Raw genomic sequence first — 16944 nt, forward strand, 5'->3', positions numbered from 1 at the left:
CTCTTCTTTTTTATTCACTGTGAAATTTCCCACAAATACGGGCAAAGAACTACTTTACTTTATATCAGACATAATGTCCATTTCTTAAACCTATAATAAAAATAAAATCTTCGTTGATGGGGAACACAGCTGGAAAACTGAACCAAGAAAACATATTGCTAATTCTTGATTTACGGGCATAAGGCCGTGGGCCAAGGCATAATTCTCTGCTTAACGTTTCCTTTTCGACTGCGGGAGACTTTATCAGAGGCTTTAACGTCTCAAAAAGCTACTACAGACTCAAAAACGAGCTCAGCAAACCCAGCTGTATGTATCCATGCAGCGGTCGGTATCTGACGTACCAGCAACACAAGTAGTGGGTTTCAATTTAATGTTTTCCCCCTTATTCTTAGTAGAATTGTAATCAAAAAGTGGAAGAAATTGCGAGGAGTCGATTGACCATGTCGCCATTTTGTGTATGGTGTTAGTTGTATTGTGCAATAACATCTACGCTCCCAGATCCCAGATACTACAGTATATAACTACTAAGTATCTATCCAGCATAACGGATCCACCGCTATATTTATTTGATTTACAGATCAAGAGAAGTGGGAACGCTATTTGTGACTTAATAAGAGGGAAGAAGTTCAAATAATTATCGTTTATTCAATTGCAAGTTACATGTGCTAAATCTTAGTGGGGTAGCGCATAAACTTCAAAGTCTCCATTTAGCGCAGTGCGACAAACAGTCGCCATTGGCAAAAGGTTCCTCGTATGTTAAAAAATATATCGGTTCAACCACTTGTTTATAGTGTAAAACACTAAGATTGACGCGTTTCGGAAGTCAAGCTGCCATCATCAGAATAATAAAAAGTAAAAGAACCTGTTTAAACTCGCTAAAATATAACATGCACCAGGCACAATAAAATTGATAGTAAACTTAAAACATCGTGGCTGCTTCCCTTGCTGCAGCCATGTCTTCCACATAGTCGTCAAAATATAAAAAACTCTAAAATCGTGTCGCCTATGGTGTTCAACATCAAACCACATGGCTCTCTCCTCTATCGTCGTAAACCGCCCGTGCGTCTTCGTTGATACCACACACCACGTAGCCAAACACGACACTGAAACGCAAGTGAGCTCAGGCGCAAGTAAACAAGGAAGTCACAGAGATGTCTATACTAACAGATAACGTATACATGTTCCAAGGACCTCATGAAATGATAGTATCCTGCCAATTGCTAAAAATGTAGTTACTAAAGGAAACCAGTGAAATGTTTGAAAAAGGTATTTGTATTACCAGTTAGCTGTTCATTCAGTGTGTTCTGATTATCCACGCTATGTATCGTAATTTCCAGCTGGTCTAGTAGATCCAACTTTTTGCCTTTGTCCTGTCTATGTAAAATAACGAGATCCTGATCTATTCCCAACTTGGGGTGTCCTGTTTCCCAAATATGCGTCGCTACAGCTGACTTTTCGAAATTATTAAGCCGGAAAGCATCGCTGTGTTCTTTGTAACGTACTTTAAAGGACCTACCAGTTTGGCCTACATAGCTTGCCTTGCACGTGTTACACTGAATTTTATAGACCGCCAGCTGTCTCATATTTATCGCTTTCCTGCTGTAAATTATTTCTTAGTTTAAACCGCAGCGTATTATTGGTCTGAAAAGAGGTATTAACTTTAAGAGGTTTGAAAATGTTAGCCACTTTTTGCGAAATATCACCGAAGTATGGTATTGTGACTCTCGTAATATTATTTGCGATATTCTTCCTTGCATTCGCGCGCTGTTTCTGTCGTATTAATTTATTAACAACATTTTGGTGATATCCGTTAGCTCTAGCTAGTTGTTTCACGATGTTCAGCTCAGTCATTCTGTCTTCTTCAGTAATAGGGACTCTAAAGATCTAAAAGCAGAAAGTTTCTGGATATTAAGATGGCAGGAATTATTTTGTATCAACACATCAGTTGTGGTTGGTTTCCTAAATATGTTAAAAACATTGTTTTTGTTTCTAATACTTAGGTCGAGAAATTGCAGTTCACCATTTTTCTCTTCTTCCACAGTGAATTACATTTTACCGTGTATCTTTTTTACATTGTCTCTCCAGTTTTAGTAGGAATTGTGGGGGTGAGTATATACAGGGTGACAATTACTGAACTGCGTGAAAGAAACGTAAATTAGTTATAAACCACGGCGTGCACACACTTTATTCAACGTTTAAACGTCACTACAGATATTCGGATTAAGGTTACGACATTTTTGATATGTCTTACATCATTGGCGATGATGTGGCGCAGCCGAATAACGAAATTCTACATACCCGCTGAAATGTCGGAACATCGATGCTGTTTTTAGCTCAACAGTGGTTTTGGGGCTATTGCTGTACACCTTGTTAATATAGCCCTAGAAAAAGGAATCGAATGTGTTCAGATCCAGAGAATATGGCAACCAATCGAGGCCCATGCCAGTGGTCTCTGGTTACACCAGAGCCAGAATGCAGTCCCCAAAGTGCTCCTCCAGGATATCATACACTATCCTACTTTGATGGCGTCGAACTCAGTCTTGCATGAACCACATCTTGTTGAAATCAGGTTCACTTTGGATAATGGAGATGAAATCATCTTCCAAAACCTTCATGTACCGTTCGGTACTCACCGTGACGTCGAGGAATATCGCACCAATTATTTTGCGACTGGAGATTGCACACCACACAGTTGAGAGTAATTATATTTCTCGATCATGAAATGTGGATTTTCAATCGCCACAGTGCGCCAGTTTTGTTTATTGACGAACCCATGAAAGTGGGCTTAGACGATAAACCAAACCATGCATGCGCATATTAATTCCCATCATGCCCTGCGGCCAACTGTGCAGTTTAGACGACCTAACGCAAATTGTTCAGAAATTATGGCGATTTTATTTCATACAGTTCAATAATTGTCCCCCTGTACGGCATGACACACAAACACTACTCATTCTCAACGATATGTGTACACATGTGCTGTATGTGTCATGTAAATTATTCGTAAACATTATCCAAATCAGAACTTTCAATGTATAAACTGTGCGCTACCAAGTACTCTGTGGAGGCTTCAGCCCGCTTCGCGAACACACGCCCCCCCCCCCCCAAAACAGGCATCGGACTATGAGGAAAGTAGAGCTTAGCTGATTGTAGGGCAGTATAGTTTACATCAAATGGCAGCGCCACCGTACACTGTACAATGCGAAAGTAAAAGCATGCGGTATGAACACTGCATTTGCTTCATCCACTCTTCAAGTCAACGCTCAATACAGTTAAGATCTCGCGAAATTTAATTTCCATCATACCTCTATTTTCAGTCATACCACACAAAATGTAATTATAGCTCTAGTCTCAGTCTTACAAAACGACGTTTAAAACTGTCTGTACTTTGGGCACGTAACAAAATATACTACTTACTTCAGGCTCGTGCTCGTTTCTTCATGAAACAATTGCTCTCCATAACTCAATCATTTGGATCTCTGGGTACACGGGCATTTATCTTCATATTAAAACAACAATTTATTCAATCTTTTACTATACCTACGGCCTACCTGTTTCCTCGCGTCTACGTACGTGATAGGTTTAGGATTTTTCTTAACAGCCCACCGCACACGATTGAACGTTCTGCCAAAGCTCTACCGCGCATTGAAGAAATCACTAGATAACTAATTAGTCAAAAGCAACCTATGCAAGCACCCAGCGAAGAATTCGGTGTTACCAAACTAATCTTATTCCTACCTTTCACACAAATTTCGGATACCATAACAACTATGACTTGAATGATGCTTTCTCTTTGGTCAGTGGACATCAAATATGTTATTTATGTATCTCAGTACATACACTCCGATCGTTTTGTTCTGTCGAACATCCTTTCAACAAATCTCATATTTTCTTCATACAATATGACGACGCCCACAGCTGAGGACATTTTTGCAATTTACTCTGGTAGACATCACAAAAATTAATGTGTACTTTTAAACAATAACACATTAAATCGCTTTATCAGGTCAAACGCCCACATGAAGACTTGTGACTGAGTACTGCTACTTCGGTCATTTGGTATTCCATTTTTCTTTGAGTTTACTTACCCAGAGGGCCGAGGCGGTAGTTGATAGTAACGAGGACCACGTCGTGGTCCATTAGGTAGTTGGGCTCATACCATACGGCGGAACCGGCGAACCAGCCACCTCCGTGGATCCAGAACATCACAGGTAGCGGCTGCTCTGGATTCAGCTGTGGAAGTAAAACGTTAGCATCTGTAATATCATTAATTTGCCGAAAGATTCCAGAAAACTTCATGTAACACCCAACAGACTTTGCGCAAATAATATGACACTGATAATAGACGAACGTATTCAGGTTTGAAAAGCAAGTGTCCTCTTCGCGATACGGAAATCTAATTCTTCTAACCTCTCTTCCCGGATAGGGGGGCTATTTGTATTTGGAAGGCCGACATGTAAGAAATCCTTCACTTAGAACTTTAAGATTGTCCGATATAAGTATTAATGTTTCTGTTGACAACAGTAATATGTACCCTTTAGCAACAGTCCAGGAATACACTCTTTGATATTCCGACTATGCAGGGGTAAAAAAAGAGAGCGAAAGATTATGTACAACTCGTACTGAGTAGCTTTGAGGATAAAAGAAATTTGTGGCGTAACTTGACTCAAAGAAATGATCGGTTGGTAGGACACATTCTGAGACATAACCAATTTAGTGCTGGAGAGAAGCGTGAAGAGGCTGGAGGGGTTGAAACCTGTAGAGGGAGAACAAGACATAAATACAGTAAGCAGGTTCTAAAGGATGTAAGATGCAATTGTAAATCGGGGATGAAGACGCTTGCACAGGATAAATTAGCGTGGAGAGTTGCAACAAACCAGCCTTCCCACTGAAACTCACAACAACAATAACAGTTTGATTTATTTTATTTATTTATGTAACCACATCTGTTTATGGCCGCCAGGACCACTCTTACACTGAACCTGGGTTTTTCACATATAGTATCTGTTTCATATCATAGTTACCTTATAAATATAAATTTTACTATAAGTCTTTTTAGTGACGACGAGAGTAAATAATACTAACTATGAACTAATAAAGTTAATAGTGGCAGTACTTGGTACTATTGCTGTTACTGCTACTAATAGTCTTAATAGTAATAATAATAAGAATAATAATGGCAATAACGTAAATAATGATTGTGGCAGATATAAAAAGACTTTGCGGGTGAACAAAACAGATGTTGGAAATGAAATTTAAGGAGACTGCACAAGCTTAGAATACCGGGAAATGAGGAAGATCTGCTTGGAAAGAAGGAAGTACAAGGGTAATGAGCGCGTACAGGGACAATGGCGAACATTATTGTTGTTTTAATAGATATGTTATTAACTATTACACAGTTCGCTAACAGTTATCTCCAGAGTCGGGTTCCTGCTACTGAAAAGGGCTTTCAGAAAATGGGCGAACGATGCAGTGCGACAGAAACGATTTTGCTCTGATGGGAATGGGTGTTTCCGCCATCATTGTTTACACAAGAGGGTTAAGCTCGACCAGATATGGGGAACAGAGTACGTTGATAAGACAATGGAGAAGCCAGAGGGTGTGGAAATCTCTGCTCTTGTCTGCTCACAGCCAGGATAGCTGTGCATATGACGGTGAAATATGACCAAAGAATCGAACATCACAGATATAACGAACACAGCCATTCTCAACAGTTCCAGGTGCCTTGAGCTTTCCTTTGAAATGACTTGCAGGATAACTTGCTGTAGTCAATAATTGGAAGTGTAAGTGATTGTTGTTGTTGTTGTTATTGTGGTCTTCAGTCCAGAGACTGGTTTGATGCAGCTCTCCATGCTATTCTACCCTGTGCAAGCCTCTTCATCTCCCAGTACCTGCTGCAGCCTACATCCTTCTGAATCTACTTGGTATATTCATCTCTTGGTCTCCCTCTACGATTTTTACCCTCCACGCTGCCCTCCAGTACTAAATTGGTAATCCCTTGATGCCTCAGAACATGTCCTACCAACCGATTCCTTCGTCTAGTCAAGTTGTGCCACAAATTCCTCTTCTCCCCAATTCTATTCAATACCTCCTCATTAGTTATGTGATCTACCTATCTAATCTTCAGCATTCTTCTGTAGCACCACATTTCGAAAGCTTCTGTTCTCTTCTTGTCTAAACTATTTACCGACCATGTTTCACTTCCATACATGGCTACACTCCATACAAATACTTTGAGAAACGACTTCCTGACCCTTAAATCAATACTCGATGTTAACAAATTTCTCTTCTTCAGAAACGCTTTCCTTACCATTGCCAGTCTACATTTTATATCCTCTCTACTTCGACCATCATTAGTTATTTCGCTCCCCAAATAGCAAAACTCCTTTACAACTTTAAGTGTTTCCTTTCCTAATCTAATTCCCGCAGCATCGCCCGGCTTAATTCGACTACATTCCATTATCCTCGTTTTGCTTTTGTTGATGTTCATCTTATACCCTCCTTTCAAGACACTGTCCATTCCGTTCAACTGCTCTTCCAAGTCCTTTGCTGTCTCTGACAGAATTAGAATGTCATCAGCGAACCTCAAAGTTTTTACGTCTTCTCCATGGATTTTAATGCCTACTCCGAACTTTTCTTTCGTTTTCTTTACTGCTTGCTCAATATACAGATTGAATAGCATCGGAGAGAGGCTACAACCCTGTCTCACTCCCTTCCCAACAACTGCTTCCCATTCATGTCCCTCGACTCTTATAACTGCCATCTGGTTTCTGTACAAATTGTAAATAGCCTTTCGCTCCCTGTATTTTACCCCTGCCACCTTCAGAATTTGAAAGAGAGTATTCCAGTCAACATTGTCAAATGCTTTCTCTAAGTCTACAAATGCTAGAAACGTAGGTTTGCATTTCCTTAATCTATTTTCTAAGATAAGTCGTGTTCCAATGTTTCTACGGAATCCAAACTGATCTTCCCCGAGGTCGGCTTCTACCAGTTTTTCCATTCGTCTGTAAAGAATTCGCGTTAGTATTTTGCAGCTGTGACTTATTAAACTGATAGTTCGGTAATTTTCACATCTGTCAACACCTGCTTTCTTTGGGATTGGAATTATTATATTCTTCTTGAAGTATGAGGGTATTTCGCCTGTCATACATTTTGCTCACCAGATACTAGAGTTTTCTTAGACCTGGCTCTCCGAAGGCTGTCAGTAGTTCTAATGGAATGTTGTCTACTCCCTGGGCCTTATTTCGACTTCGGTCCTTCAGTGCTCTGTGAAACTCTTTACGCAGTATCATATCTCCCATTTCATCTTCATCTACCTCCTCTTCCATTTCCATAATATTGTCCTCAAGAACATCGCCCCTATACAGACCCTCTATATACTCCTTCCACCTTTCTGCTTTCCCTTCTTTCCTTAAAACGGGGTATCCATCTGAGCTCTTGATATTCATGCAAGTGGTTCTCTTTTCTCCAAATCTCTCTTTAATTTTCCTGTAGGCAGTATCTATCTTACCCCTCATGAGATAAGCCTCTACATCCTTACATTTGTCCTCTAGCCATGCCTGCTTAGCCATTTTGCACTTCCTGGTGATCTCATTTTTGAGACTTCTGTATTCCTTTTTGCCTGATTTATTTCCTTCATTTTTATATTTTCTCCTTTGATCTATTAAATTCGTTTTCTCTTCTGTGACCCAAGAATTTCTACTAGCCCTCGTCCTTTTACCTACTTTGGTGCCTTCACTGCTTCGTCTGTCAAAGCTACCCATTCTTCTTCGACTGTATTTCTTTCCCCCATTCTTGTCAATTGTTCCCTTATGCTCTCCCTGAAACTCTGTACAACCTCTGGTTTAGTCAGTTTCTCCAGGTCCTATCTCCTTAAATTCCCACCTTTTTACAGTTTCTTCAGTTTTAATCCGCATCTGCCCCTGGAAATGTCTTACAATTTAAAACCCTGTTCTTAATCTCTGTCTTACCATAATATAATCTATCTGAAACCTTTTAGTATCTCCAGGGATCTTCCATGTATACAACCTTCTTTTATGATTCTTGAACCAAGTGTTAGCTCTGATTAAGTTATGCTCTGTGCAAAATTCTACCGGGCGGCATCCTCTTTCATTTCTTAGCCCCAATCCATATTCACCTACTACGTTTCCTTCTCTTCCTTTTCCTACTGTCGAATTCCTGTCACCCATCGCTATTAAATTTTCATCTCCCTTCACTACCTGAATAATTTCCTTTATCTCATCATACATTTCATCAACTTCATCATCTGCAGAGCTAGTTGGCATATAAACTTGTACTACTGTAGTAGGCGTGGGCTTAGTGTCTATCTTGGCCACAATAATGTGTTCACTATGCTGTTTGTAGTAGCTTACCCGCACTTCTATTTTACCTCCGGAATATTTTACCCAAGAGGACGCCATCATCATTTAATCATACAGTAAAGCTGCATGCCCTCGGGAAAAATTACGCTGTAGTTTCTCCTTGCTTTCAGCCGTTTGTAGTACCAAAACAGCAAGGCCGTTTTGGTTAGTGTTACAGGGCCAGATCAGTCAATCATCCAGATTGTTGCCTATGCAACTTCTGAAAAGGCTGCTGCCTCTCTTCAGGAACCACCCGTTTGTCTGGCCTCTCAACAGATACCCCTCCGTTGTGGTTGCACCTACGGTACGGCTATCTGTACCGTTGAGGCACGCAAGCCACCCCACCAACGGCAAGGTCCACGGTTCATGGGGGGGGGGGGGGGGGGGGGCGGGGGTGTAAGTGATTAATACAAGTTTAGGAAGCTCTTCCTTCTTGGCCTGAAAAATAAACTTGTAAGGGATTATACAAGATTATTTTTCAGGTCAAGAAGGAAGAGCTTTTTATATTTCTGTAGGCAATTTGCAAAAAGGCATCAGCTGTTACGTGCTCAGACCAATTACCAATTTAGATTTTCATCTGTTATTACTCCCAGCCTCTTTGCTGAAGGAGAGAGGTATGTATTTTCCGTTTAGGGTTACAGTTGGTAGGGATTCCCGATATTTCAGGCTAGTCATCACAGAATAACCAGACAGCTTGGGTTTTGGATGGGTCGAACTGTAGCCCTATATCCCCTGCCCATTTTAATAGTGATCAGAGATCGGTATTGAGATTTTCGTTAGCTTTTTTTAGGTTTATTGGCTTTTCACTTAGATACAGTTAGAGGTCGTCAGCGTACATGTGTGACAACTAGAGATCATCAGCGTACATATGGTATAAGGCAGTATAGGACCAATCTTGCGGTGTTCCTGATACTACCTGCCTCCATTGTGACTTTATAGTGGCAGACACGACGCATTGCTGGTGAGACGTCAGGCACGAGCGAAATTATTGCACTGCACTTGGTAAGAAATTTAGGCTGCTAAGTTTGGCAAGAAAAATGTCGGAATCGACAGCGTCAAAATTTTAGTTCGTACCAATTGTTCAAAGCGGCACCACCAATTTTAATCTAGTGATCACAATGGCACATTAAATTTTTCTGTAGTCACAAATATAGTAGACATATTTTGCTCAATCAGACAAGCATATAGGATTCTACAACGTGTTCGATTTCAGTTTCCGGAGGTGTTTGGTACACCAGCAACCTCATGTGACCCCAATGGAAAATATCCATCATGCACCCATCACAGAAGATTGTAGTTTATGTTTTTATGTACTGCCACTTACACCGATTCTGACTCACACGCTTTATTTCCGACGGTTGGTCTCTTATCTCAAAACATATTAGCAGCCTTCACCGTCCGCATCAGTTTGACCACGAAGTTTTTGGCACTATCTCGTGTGGAAATTAATAACACAAACTCGAATCCGATGTTAATGTTTACAAGTCATTTTAACTATAGCATATACACTATTTTCCTCATTAGTTATTTTTCTATGTGCTGTCCAGCTGTGGTCAGTGAGTTATTGCTCCTAAGACATTTGCGATTTGGTTTTTTGTGATACTATTATTGGTATCACATTTAGGGCTATCTAAAAATGTCCAGAGTTAATTTTTGTTTTTCTTCTTTGTATTTTGTGTATACTGTAATTGTACTAGCGCATGTTTACGTCATGTGCATCGGCACAGTAGACAGTTGAATATCTCGTTAGGGGTTGTTGGTAGTGTGTTATTTTCTAAATGCTTCGGTTAATTAACTTTTACGTGATTTTATATGGTTTAACGCAGTGGAAAATGAACAGGGGATGAGATTAGTATGTGTGTATAGAAAGTGTATTGACCGAAAATGGCTAATTGCTGCGTTGAGCGCTGCTAACAGGCCTGTGGCTCCTGGAAATTTCTGTATCACGGAGCCTTATAATGTGCAATATATGATCGGTTTCCCCCCTACTGGAGAGCTCTAGGTTAGCCTATCTCTGAACGGAAGGTGATGGTGTGAACTGGATGGACAGTTGTATCCTTAACCATTCTGGCAACAGGTTCGAAGGGCTGTCCACTGTTAGTGAAACATCAGAGCTCCAATGGGGTGCCTCATCCGTAGTGACAGAGACAGATTTGCAAGCCTGAAAAATTACTGAGTGTGGATGTGTTGGTCCTTGGAAACCCCAAAGTGTCGTATCACATATCAGTAAAGACCGACCCGAGAAATTATGCCCAGTACAGTGCGTCTCCGTGGAAGAAGAGTATACAGCTCTATAGAGATGGTCCTATCAGCATTGTGAGTGATCTGAGAAGGCGTGCACGAATGTATATGCTAACACTCAACGACCAGATAGACAGGCGGTAATAAGAGACCACGCCTAGGGTCCCCTCAATGGTGTGTATTAGATTAATATAAAAATGAATTTGGAAATGACGATTCGCTTAAGATTTATTGATCTGCAGAATTTATACAATACGATAAGAAAGTTGTGGTTAGCAACTCAAAATTTTGGTATCGACCACAGTTACGTCCAGACAATGACACTTGTATGAGGCTTGTTACAGTATGGTAACAGTAGGTAAAAAAATTCCCGAGAATTGTAACTAAGGGTCTAAGACCCCGACGTTGTTGAAAGTATACCTAGAAGAAGTTTTGAAAAATAGAAGGGGAAATGTCGTGGAACAGGAATAGAGTAATACAACAAGTACGGTAAACATCACGCATCGCCGATGACAGGTCCTGAAAGCGCAGACAAAGACGACTCAAGTTACATGTTCAGGAAACGACAAGAAGAAGAGATCTCAAAATGGGGACTAAAAATAAATAGATAAAGATGGAATACATGGTAACCGGTAAACATGGAAGAAACGACTTGGATGTACGATTCTGCAAAATAAAATTGTGTGCATGTTTAAAAACTTCGGCGTCGTTCTTACAAAAATGAAAGTACACGCACATAAAAATGAACGAGGGAAAAAGAATGACCAACTGAACTCCTTGCTATGGAGAAACAAAATTACGACTACAAACAAAACAAAGGTCTTGTTGTACAAGTTAGTCATAGACGATATCATTAAATAAGGCGCTGAATACGGTAGGTGTTAAAAAAAGGAGAAAAATCTGTCGATGTGCCTTGAGATAATTTTTGGCGAATTATGCATTTGAAGCGAGCGGTCGCATAAAAATTTAGGCTACCCGTGCACTCTTAGGTACAGACCCAACTTCAGAAATGGTACAAATGGCTCCAAGCGGTATGAGACTTAACATCTGAGGTCATCAGTCCCCTAGAGTTAGTACTACTTAAACCTAACTAACCTAAGGACATCACACACATCGATGCACGAGGCAGGATTCGAACCTGCGACCGTAGCGGTCGCGCCGTTCCGGACTGAAGCGCCTAGAACCGCTCGGACACAGCGGCCGGCGACCCTAACTTCGATATGTCATCGTCTATGTGTCATTAACCTCCATTCGGATAGTTACTTTAGATTCACGTACATTTGATCAAAAGTCGATAGCCTACAATCGGCGGATAAATACGATATCGTAGTGCCTGTGTTTGTAAGAAGTATGATGCAGTGTACTTTCGGACACGCGTGTACTTTCAAAGTAGCTGAGACTGCGGCGGCTGCAGTCGATATTCAATACAGGAATTGTATTTGCAGTTGCGAAATATGGGCAACATGCGATTGTCGCACAGAATGACAGCATCGGAAATTTCAGCTCGGCTAGACACGAACCGGGATTTCCCGCTTGTAGCGAGCGATCACCTTAACAGTTCGGTTATCGGAGACGATTCACGACCAGACCTGATTTAGGAGTCCGTTTGCGTACAGTTATGGATCGACTGTTAAGTCTCGCTCCTGAATGCATCGGCAAGGTAAATGTAGCACTTACTACTTATGCGACAGCTCTGGTAGCGTTTCGTCAAAACATTAAATTTTTCTAGTTAGTCAATCGACCAAAACTGCATGTGTGTAGGGTCCAAGATCAAGTTACTCATTCGGATAATCATGTTACTGACTTCAGACAGCTAAAAGCGAGCATGGAAAACACCAGCTTAATCCATGTGTTGCTTAGCCAACTTCAAAATTGTAGGTGTGTTGAGTGTTCTGGTTGGTTGGTTGGTTGTTTGGGGAAGGAGACCAGACAGCGTAGTCATCGGTCTCATCGGATTAGGGAAGGATGGGGAAGGAAGTCGGCCGTGCCCTTTCAGAGGAACCATCCCGGCATTTGCCTGGAGTGATTTAGGGAAATCACGGAAAACCTAAATCAGGATGGCCGGACGCGGGATTGAACCGTCGTCCTCCCGAATGCGAGTCCAGTGTCTAACCACTGCACCACCTCGCTCGGTTTGAGTGTTCTGCGTTTAGGTGATATGGTGGGGGCGAGTGAAGAGGGCACTTCGGCTATTATTGAGTTAGCACAACTTAGTGGGTCTGGAAGGGGAGGGAGCCGAAAATAGACCCGTCGCCGAATCTTTCTCCAACTGTCCATTTGCTTCATGGAATAGCCAAACTTTCCGTTGAACAGGTTGCGCGGGTTGAGTTTACCTTAAGGCTAAGTACGTGATTTGAGTATCATCCCGATGTCTGAGGTACCTCACGTGCTATTCTCCAGCTATTGTATAAGTCGTGGGTTGTTGAGCAGATCATTTTCAGGCCCTTTCAGGGAAGTGGTTGTTCCGCGACTTGAGAAACGGATTATCCAGCTGAAATTATCCTCACGCATTTAAAGTGAACTTGAGCGCAAACATTACTGGAGCGTGCAGTCCTCTGGTGAAACCCTGACACAACTAATAGAAGAGATTTTCGGGACGGTTTCTGCGTTACAGCTACAGGTGAAACGTCCCCTTAGAACAATTTTATACATGACTGTACTTAACCTGACACACAATATTTTTAGCGCAACGCAATCTGACTTTCAAAAGTCCCTACAAAAGAATAGCCCTGACTAACACTAACCTATACCTTTCACAAATCACTTACCTCACCAAAAATCTTCGTTACTCGAACTACTGCTAAACAGCGAGCGCCACTACTGCCAGCTAAATAAAAGATTCAAACTACGGAAGGCACTAACTACTGATAGGCATAGTTAGCAAATGAAAGATTTTAATAGAGAACAAACAATGTACTTACCTTAATATCATCAAAAGTCATAATATATGTAATTTCAAAACTCCGCCATTTCCTTCCACACATCCACCACTGCTGGCGGCTCACCTCTAACTGCGCAACGATACGCGCTGTTAACATCCAGCTGCCCAACACTACAATGGCACACAACAATGCAAACTAGCCACAGAATGCACACAGCACAGCCAGTGATTTTCGTACAGAGCGCTACTTAACGTTGCCAATAAGAAAGCATAAACAGCCTACTTAAATAAGAAAGCATAAACAGCCTACTTACACAGGTCACAGAGGGTTAAGTCGACAAGAATATATTAGAAGGCATGAAGAAAGATGATCGTTTACGAGTGATCTTTTCACGGAACACCCCTATCTTTATGGACTTAGATGCCTTCGTTGCATCCATCAAAGGCATGTGGCTTGCTGATGATCAACGTGCGGTAAACGCCGGACGGTATCTGTGATAACCATTCCGAGAGAGTCTAAGCCGGAGGTTTCTTTCTAGTGTGGCGATGGGCGATATTTTAGGCGCGATTGGTTGGTTGGTTGTTTGGGGAAGGAGACCAGACAGCGTGGTCATCGGTCTCATCGAATTAGGGAAGTATGGGGAAGGAAGTCGGCCGTGCCCTTTCAGAGGAACCATCCCGGCATTTGCCTGGAGTGATTTAGGGAAATCACGGAAAACCTAAATCAGGATGGCCGGACGCGGGATTGAACCGTCGTCCTCCCGAATGCGAGTCCAGTGTCTAACCACTGCGCCACCTCGCTCGGTTTTAGGCGCGAGTGTCCGGTAAAGTATGGACCACGGCGTAACAGTGGACGCCATCAGAAACAGGCAGTAGGGTATACCCCTGCGCCGCCGAGGCCGTGAGCTCACATTAGGGTCATAACAGGTCAGATTTTCCCCTAGGTTTGTGCAGAGCCTAATCAGGAACCCGTGTGCGCCGTGTTTGATTCCCGCCGTCTCCGTACTGGATTACAATTGTCGTCTCGAGTTTAGAGCAATTTGCAAGATGACCTTAAATCAGAGATGTTAGGCTGTCAATGGACAGATGTTGCCTCAGTTAGGTGAACTGTACAGGAAGCTTAGCATTCACGATTTCTCATGACCTGTTAATCTGTGTGGCAATCTTCTTTTGGGGTTTTACTTCATACAGTGGACTGGTCTGGTTCTTGATTAGACTGATAGAGTTTTATTTTGTAAATTGCGCCCGCCCTAGCGAGAGGCTAATGTTACGTTCTTGTAAAGGTTTTCTGGGGTGCATAGTATTCAGCTCAGCACTTGGATCTGAAGGTTACTCACCAAAGACTGGTGGAAACTGGTCAACTTTTAGGGATTGTTTGTCATTTTCCTGATTCTCTTACTAGTAAATTAGGGGCTACCAACAAAATTAATAAGATCCTCCAAAGGATGAGATGCTGGTGCGGCAAACTTAGTATAGGCTTTCGTTTCCCAGGAAGAAGAGTTTTTACGGATTAGTGAATGGCTTGCTCCGTGATGGGATGATTAGATCTTCAACCAACTCATGTGGCTCCCCCATATTTCTAGTGCCTAAGGGGCTGCCGACTGGCCTTGTGCTATAGCGTGTTAAATCAAAATGTTGTTCTGGAATTCTTTCATTTTCTCGACCTCCATAATAGTGTTACGTGGTTTCGTGTGTGTCTGTGTGTGTGTGTGTGTGTGTGTGTGTGTGTGTGTGTGTGTATGTGTGTGTGTGTTTTTCTTTACTGCGCTTGACCTCCACCAATCTTATTACCAGATTCCATTGGCCGAAGATTCTAAACGCGTTACCGCCTATTGTGCAAACTAGAATCTCTATTAGTGCAACGGGGTTCCTTAGACGCTATCAGCCGGAGCTGTAGTCACACATCTTAGATACTGTGCTGGGTGATCTGAAGCTTAAGTCTCGCTTAAATTACTTGGATGATGTTCTTTATAATTTCACACTTGTTGAGCACCTTCAGCATATGGATGAAGTCCTGCTTTATCTTATAGAAGCTGGGGTCACTGTTATGCTATCTGAAATCACATTGGCTAGGACACAGATTTCTTTCTGGGACACCTATTCTCAGAAGACGGTACGATCGACCAAGAGGGGATTCGGGATTTTCGAATATTTCCTCTCGTAAGAATAAGAGATGGTTGCCCAGGTCTACTGGAACTGCCAGTTTTTATCGTAAATTCACGCACAACTTCGCCCAGTTGGCAGCTCCTCTTAATAACTTGCATAGAAAGGGTGAGGAATTTTAACTGTGATGAAAGTCATCAAGCCGCCTTTCAAGCTATTAAAACGGATCTCAGCAACCCTGCTATGCTGGCAATTCCCAATTTTGAGCTTTCATTCACTGCTTAAACCGATGTCTCTAATTCTGGTGTTGCAACCATCCTCTTGCGAGAGCATCACTGTGAACGCCGCTTACTCATCGAAGAGACTATCCCCAACGCAGTTTAAGAACTTCATGTAAAAGTTGGACGCTCTAACAGTTATTTTCAAGTAGGAAAAGGACAAATTTTATCTAGAGCACAGGGAGTTTGTGTCAGTGAACGGTAACCAAGACCGGAGCTGGGTCTTAGCAAGAGCGGAACCGATACAGAGTTACTAATTCAAATTCAGAAACAGACTCTAAACGAGACGTGTTGTGCGTAACGGTGTGACTTAGCGTTAAAATTTGTACAGCATACGTTTCTGGAACAGTCAACATATTGCTGTCTCCTACATATATTCCACATAAAGACCATGAAGGTACAATTAGACTTCAAGATCGTATGAACGAACAGGAAAGATGGGGAGTCAGGAAGTACGCCGCTCCCCCTACTTCCCCCAACCCTCCCACGTTACACACCACAACGTGCCTTGCGATTTACAGACGTAGAGTCATCTACCATTCAACGACTTTAATTCTGTTTTCAACACTCTTAAAGTTGTGTATATTATTCCACTTACACATGTCCACTACGCTCAACATCCTCGATAATAACTTTTACATATCCTCGTATTCTTCGCCTTCCTCTTCGAGTTTTATACTCCATTGTTCCTCTTATTTCGAGTTAGAATTTGCTCAGTGCAACCGTCGATAACATATCATTTCCTCTGTTTAGTTTTCTCTACAAAGAAACAGCGTAAAATTGTGTATCTTATATAGTATTAATTTTATTTAGATTTATTATCAAACATAATGATGGCCTTGTAAGCTGAAAAGGGACTGCAGAACATCCAAACTTCTGCGCTGTTCATTTACAAATGTAAATTTGTTCTGGCAAGTAGTGACGGATGAATGAAGCAGCATGATCTGTTGGGTGTCTTCCCTCTTCTTCCGCACTGACTCTGCGAATTGAGAGCTGACCGAATATCACTCACCCAGCAACACGACCATTACCTGTACATTCCTTCAGGAAACTTCATTCAGTATTTTTTTAGTGAAACTGT

General features: G+C 41.8%; 1 protein-coding gene across 1 annotated transcript in view; it reads right to left on the reverse strand.

Annotated features, from left to right (window-relative positions):
- The window catches only part of LOC126174794 (juvenile hormone esterase-like), a 100453-nt gene that overhangs the window by 37009 nt on the left and 46500 nt on the right, over nt 1-16944 (reverse strand). Inside the window, exon 3 of the mRNA XM_049921164.1 lies at nt 4089-4233. Within this exon, the coding sequence (XP_049777121.1) occupies nt 4089-4233 (145 nt within the window). The remainder of the gene's footprint in view (nt 1-4088; nt 4234-16944) is intronic.

The sequence above is a fragment of the Schistocerca cancellata genome, chromosome 3, assembly GCF_023864275.1.
Source record: "Schistocerca cancellata isolate TAMUIC-IGC-003103 chromosome 3, iqSchCanc2.1, whole genome shotgun sequence".
Lineage (NCBI taxonomy): Eukaryota > Metazoa > Arthropoda > Insecta > Orthoptera > Acrididae > Schistocerca > Schistocerca cancellata.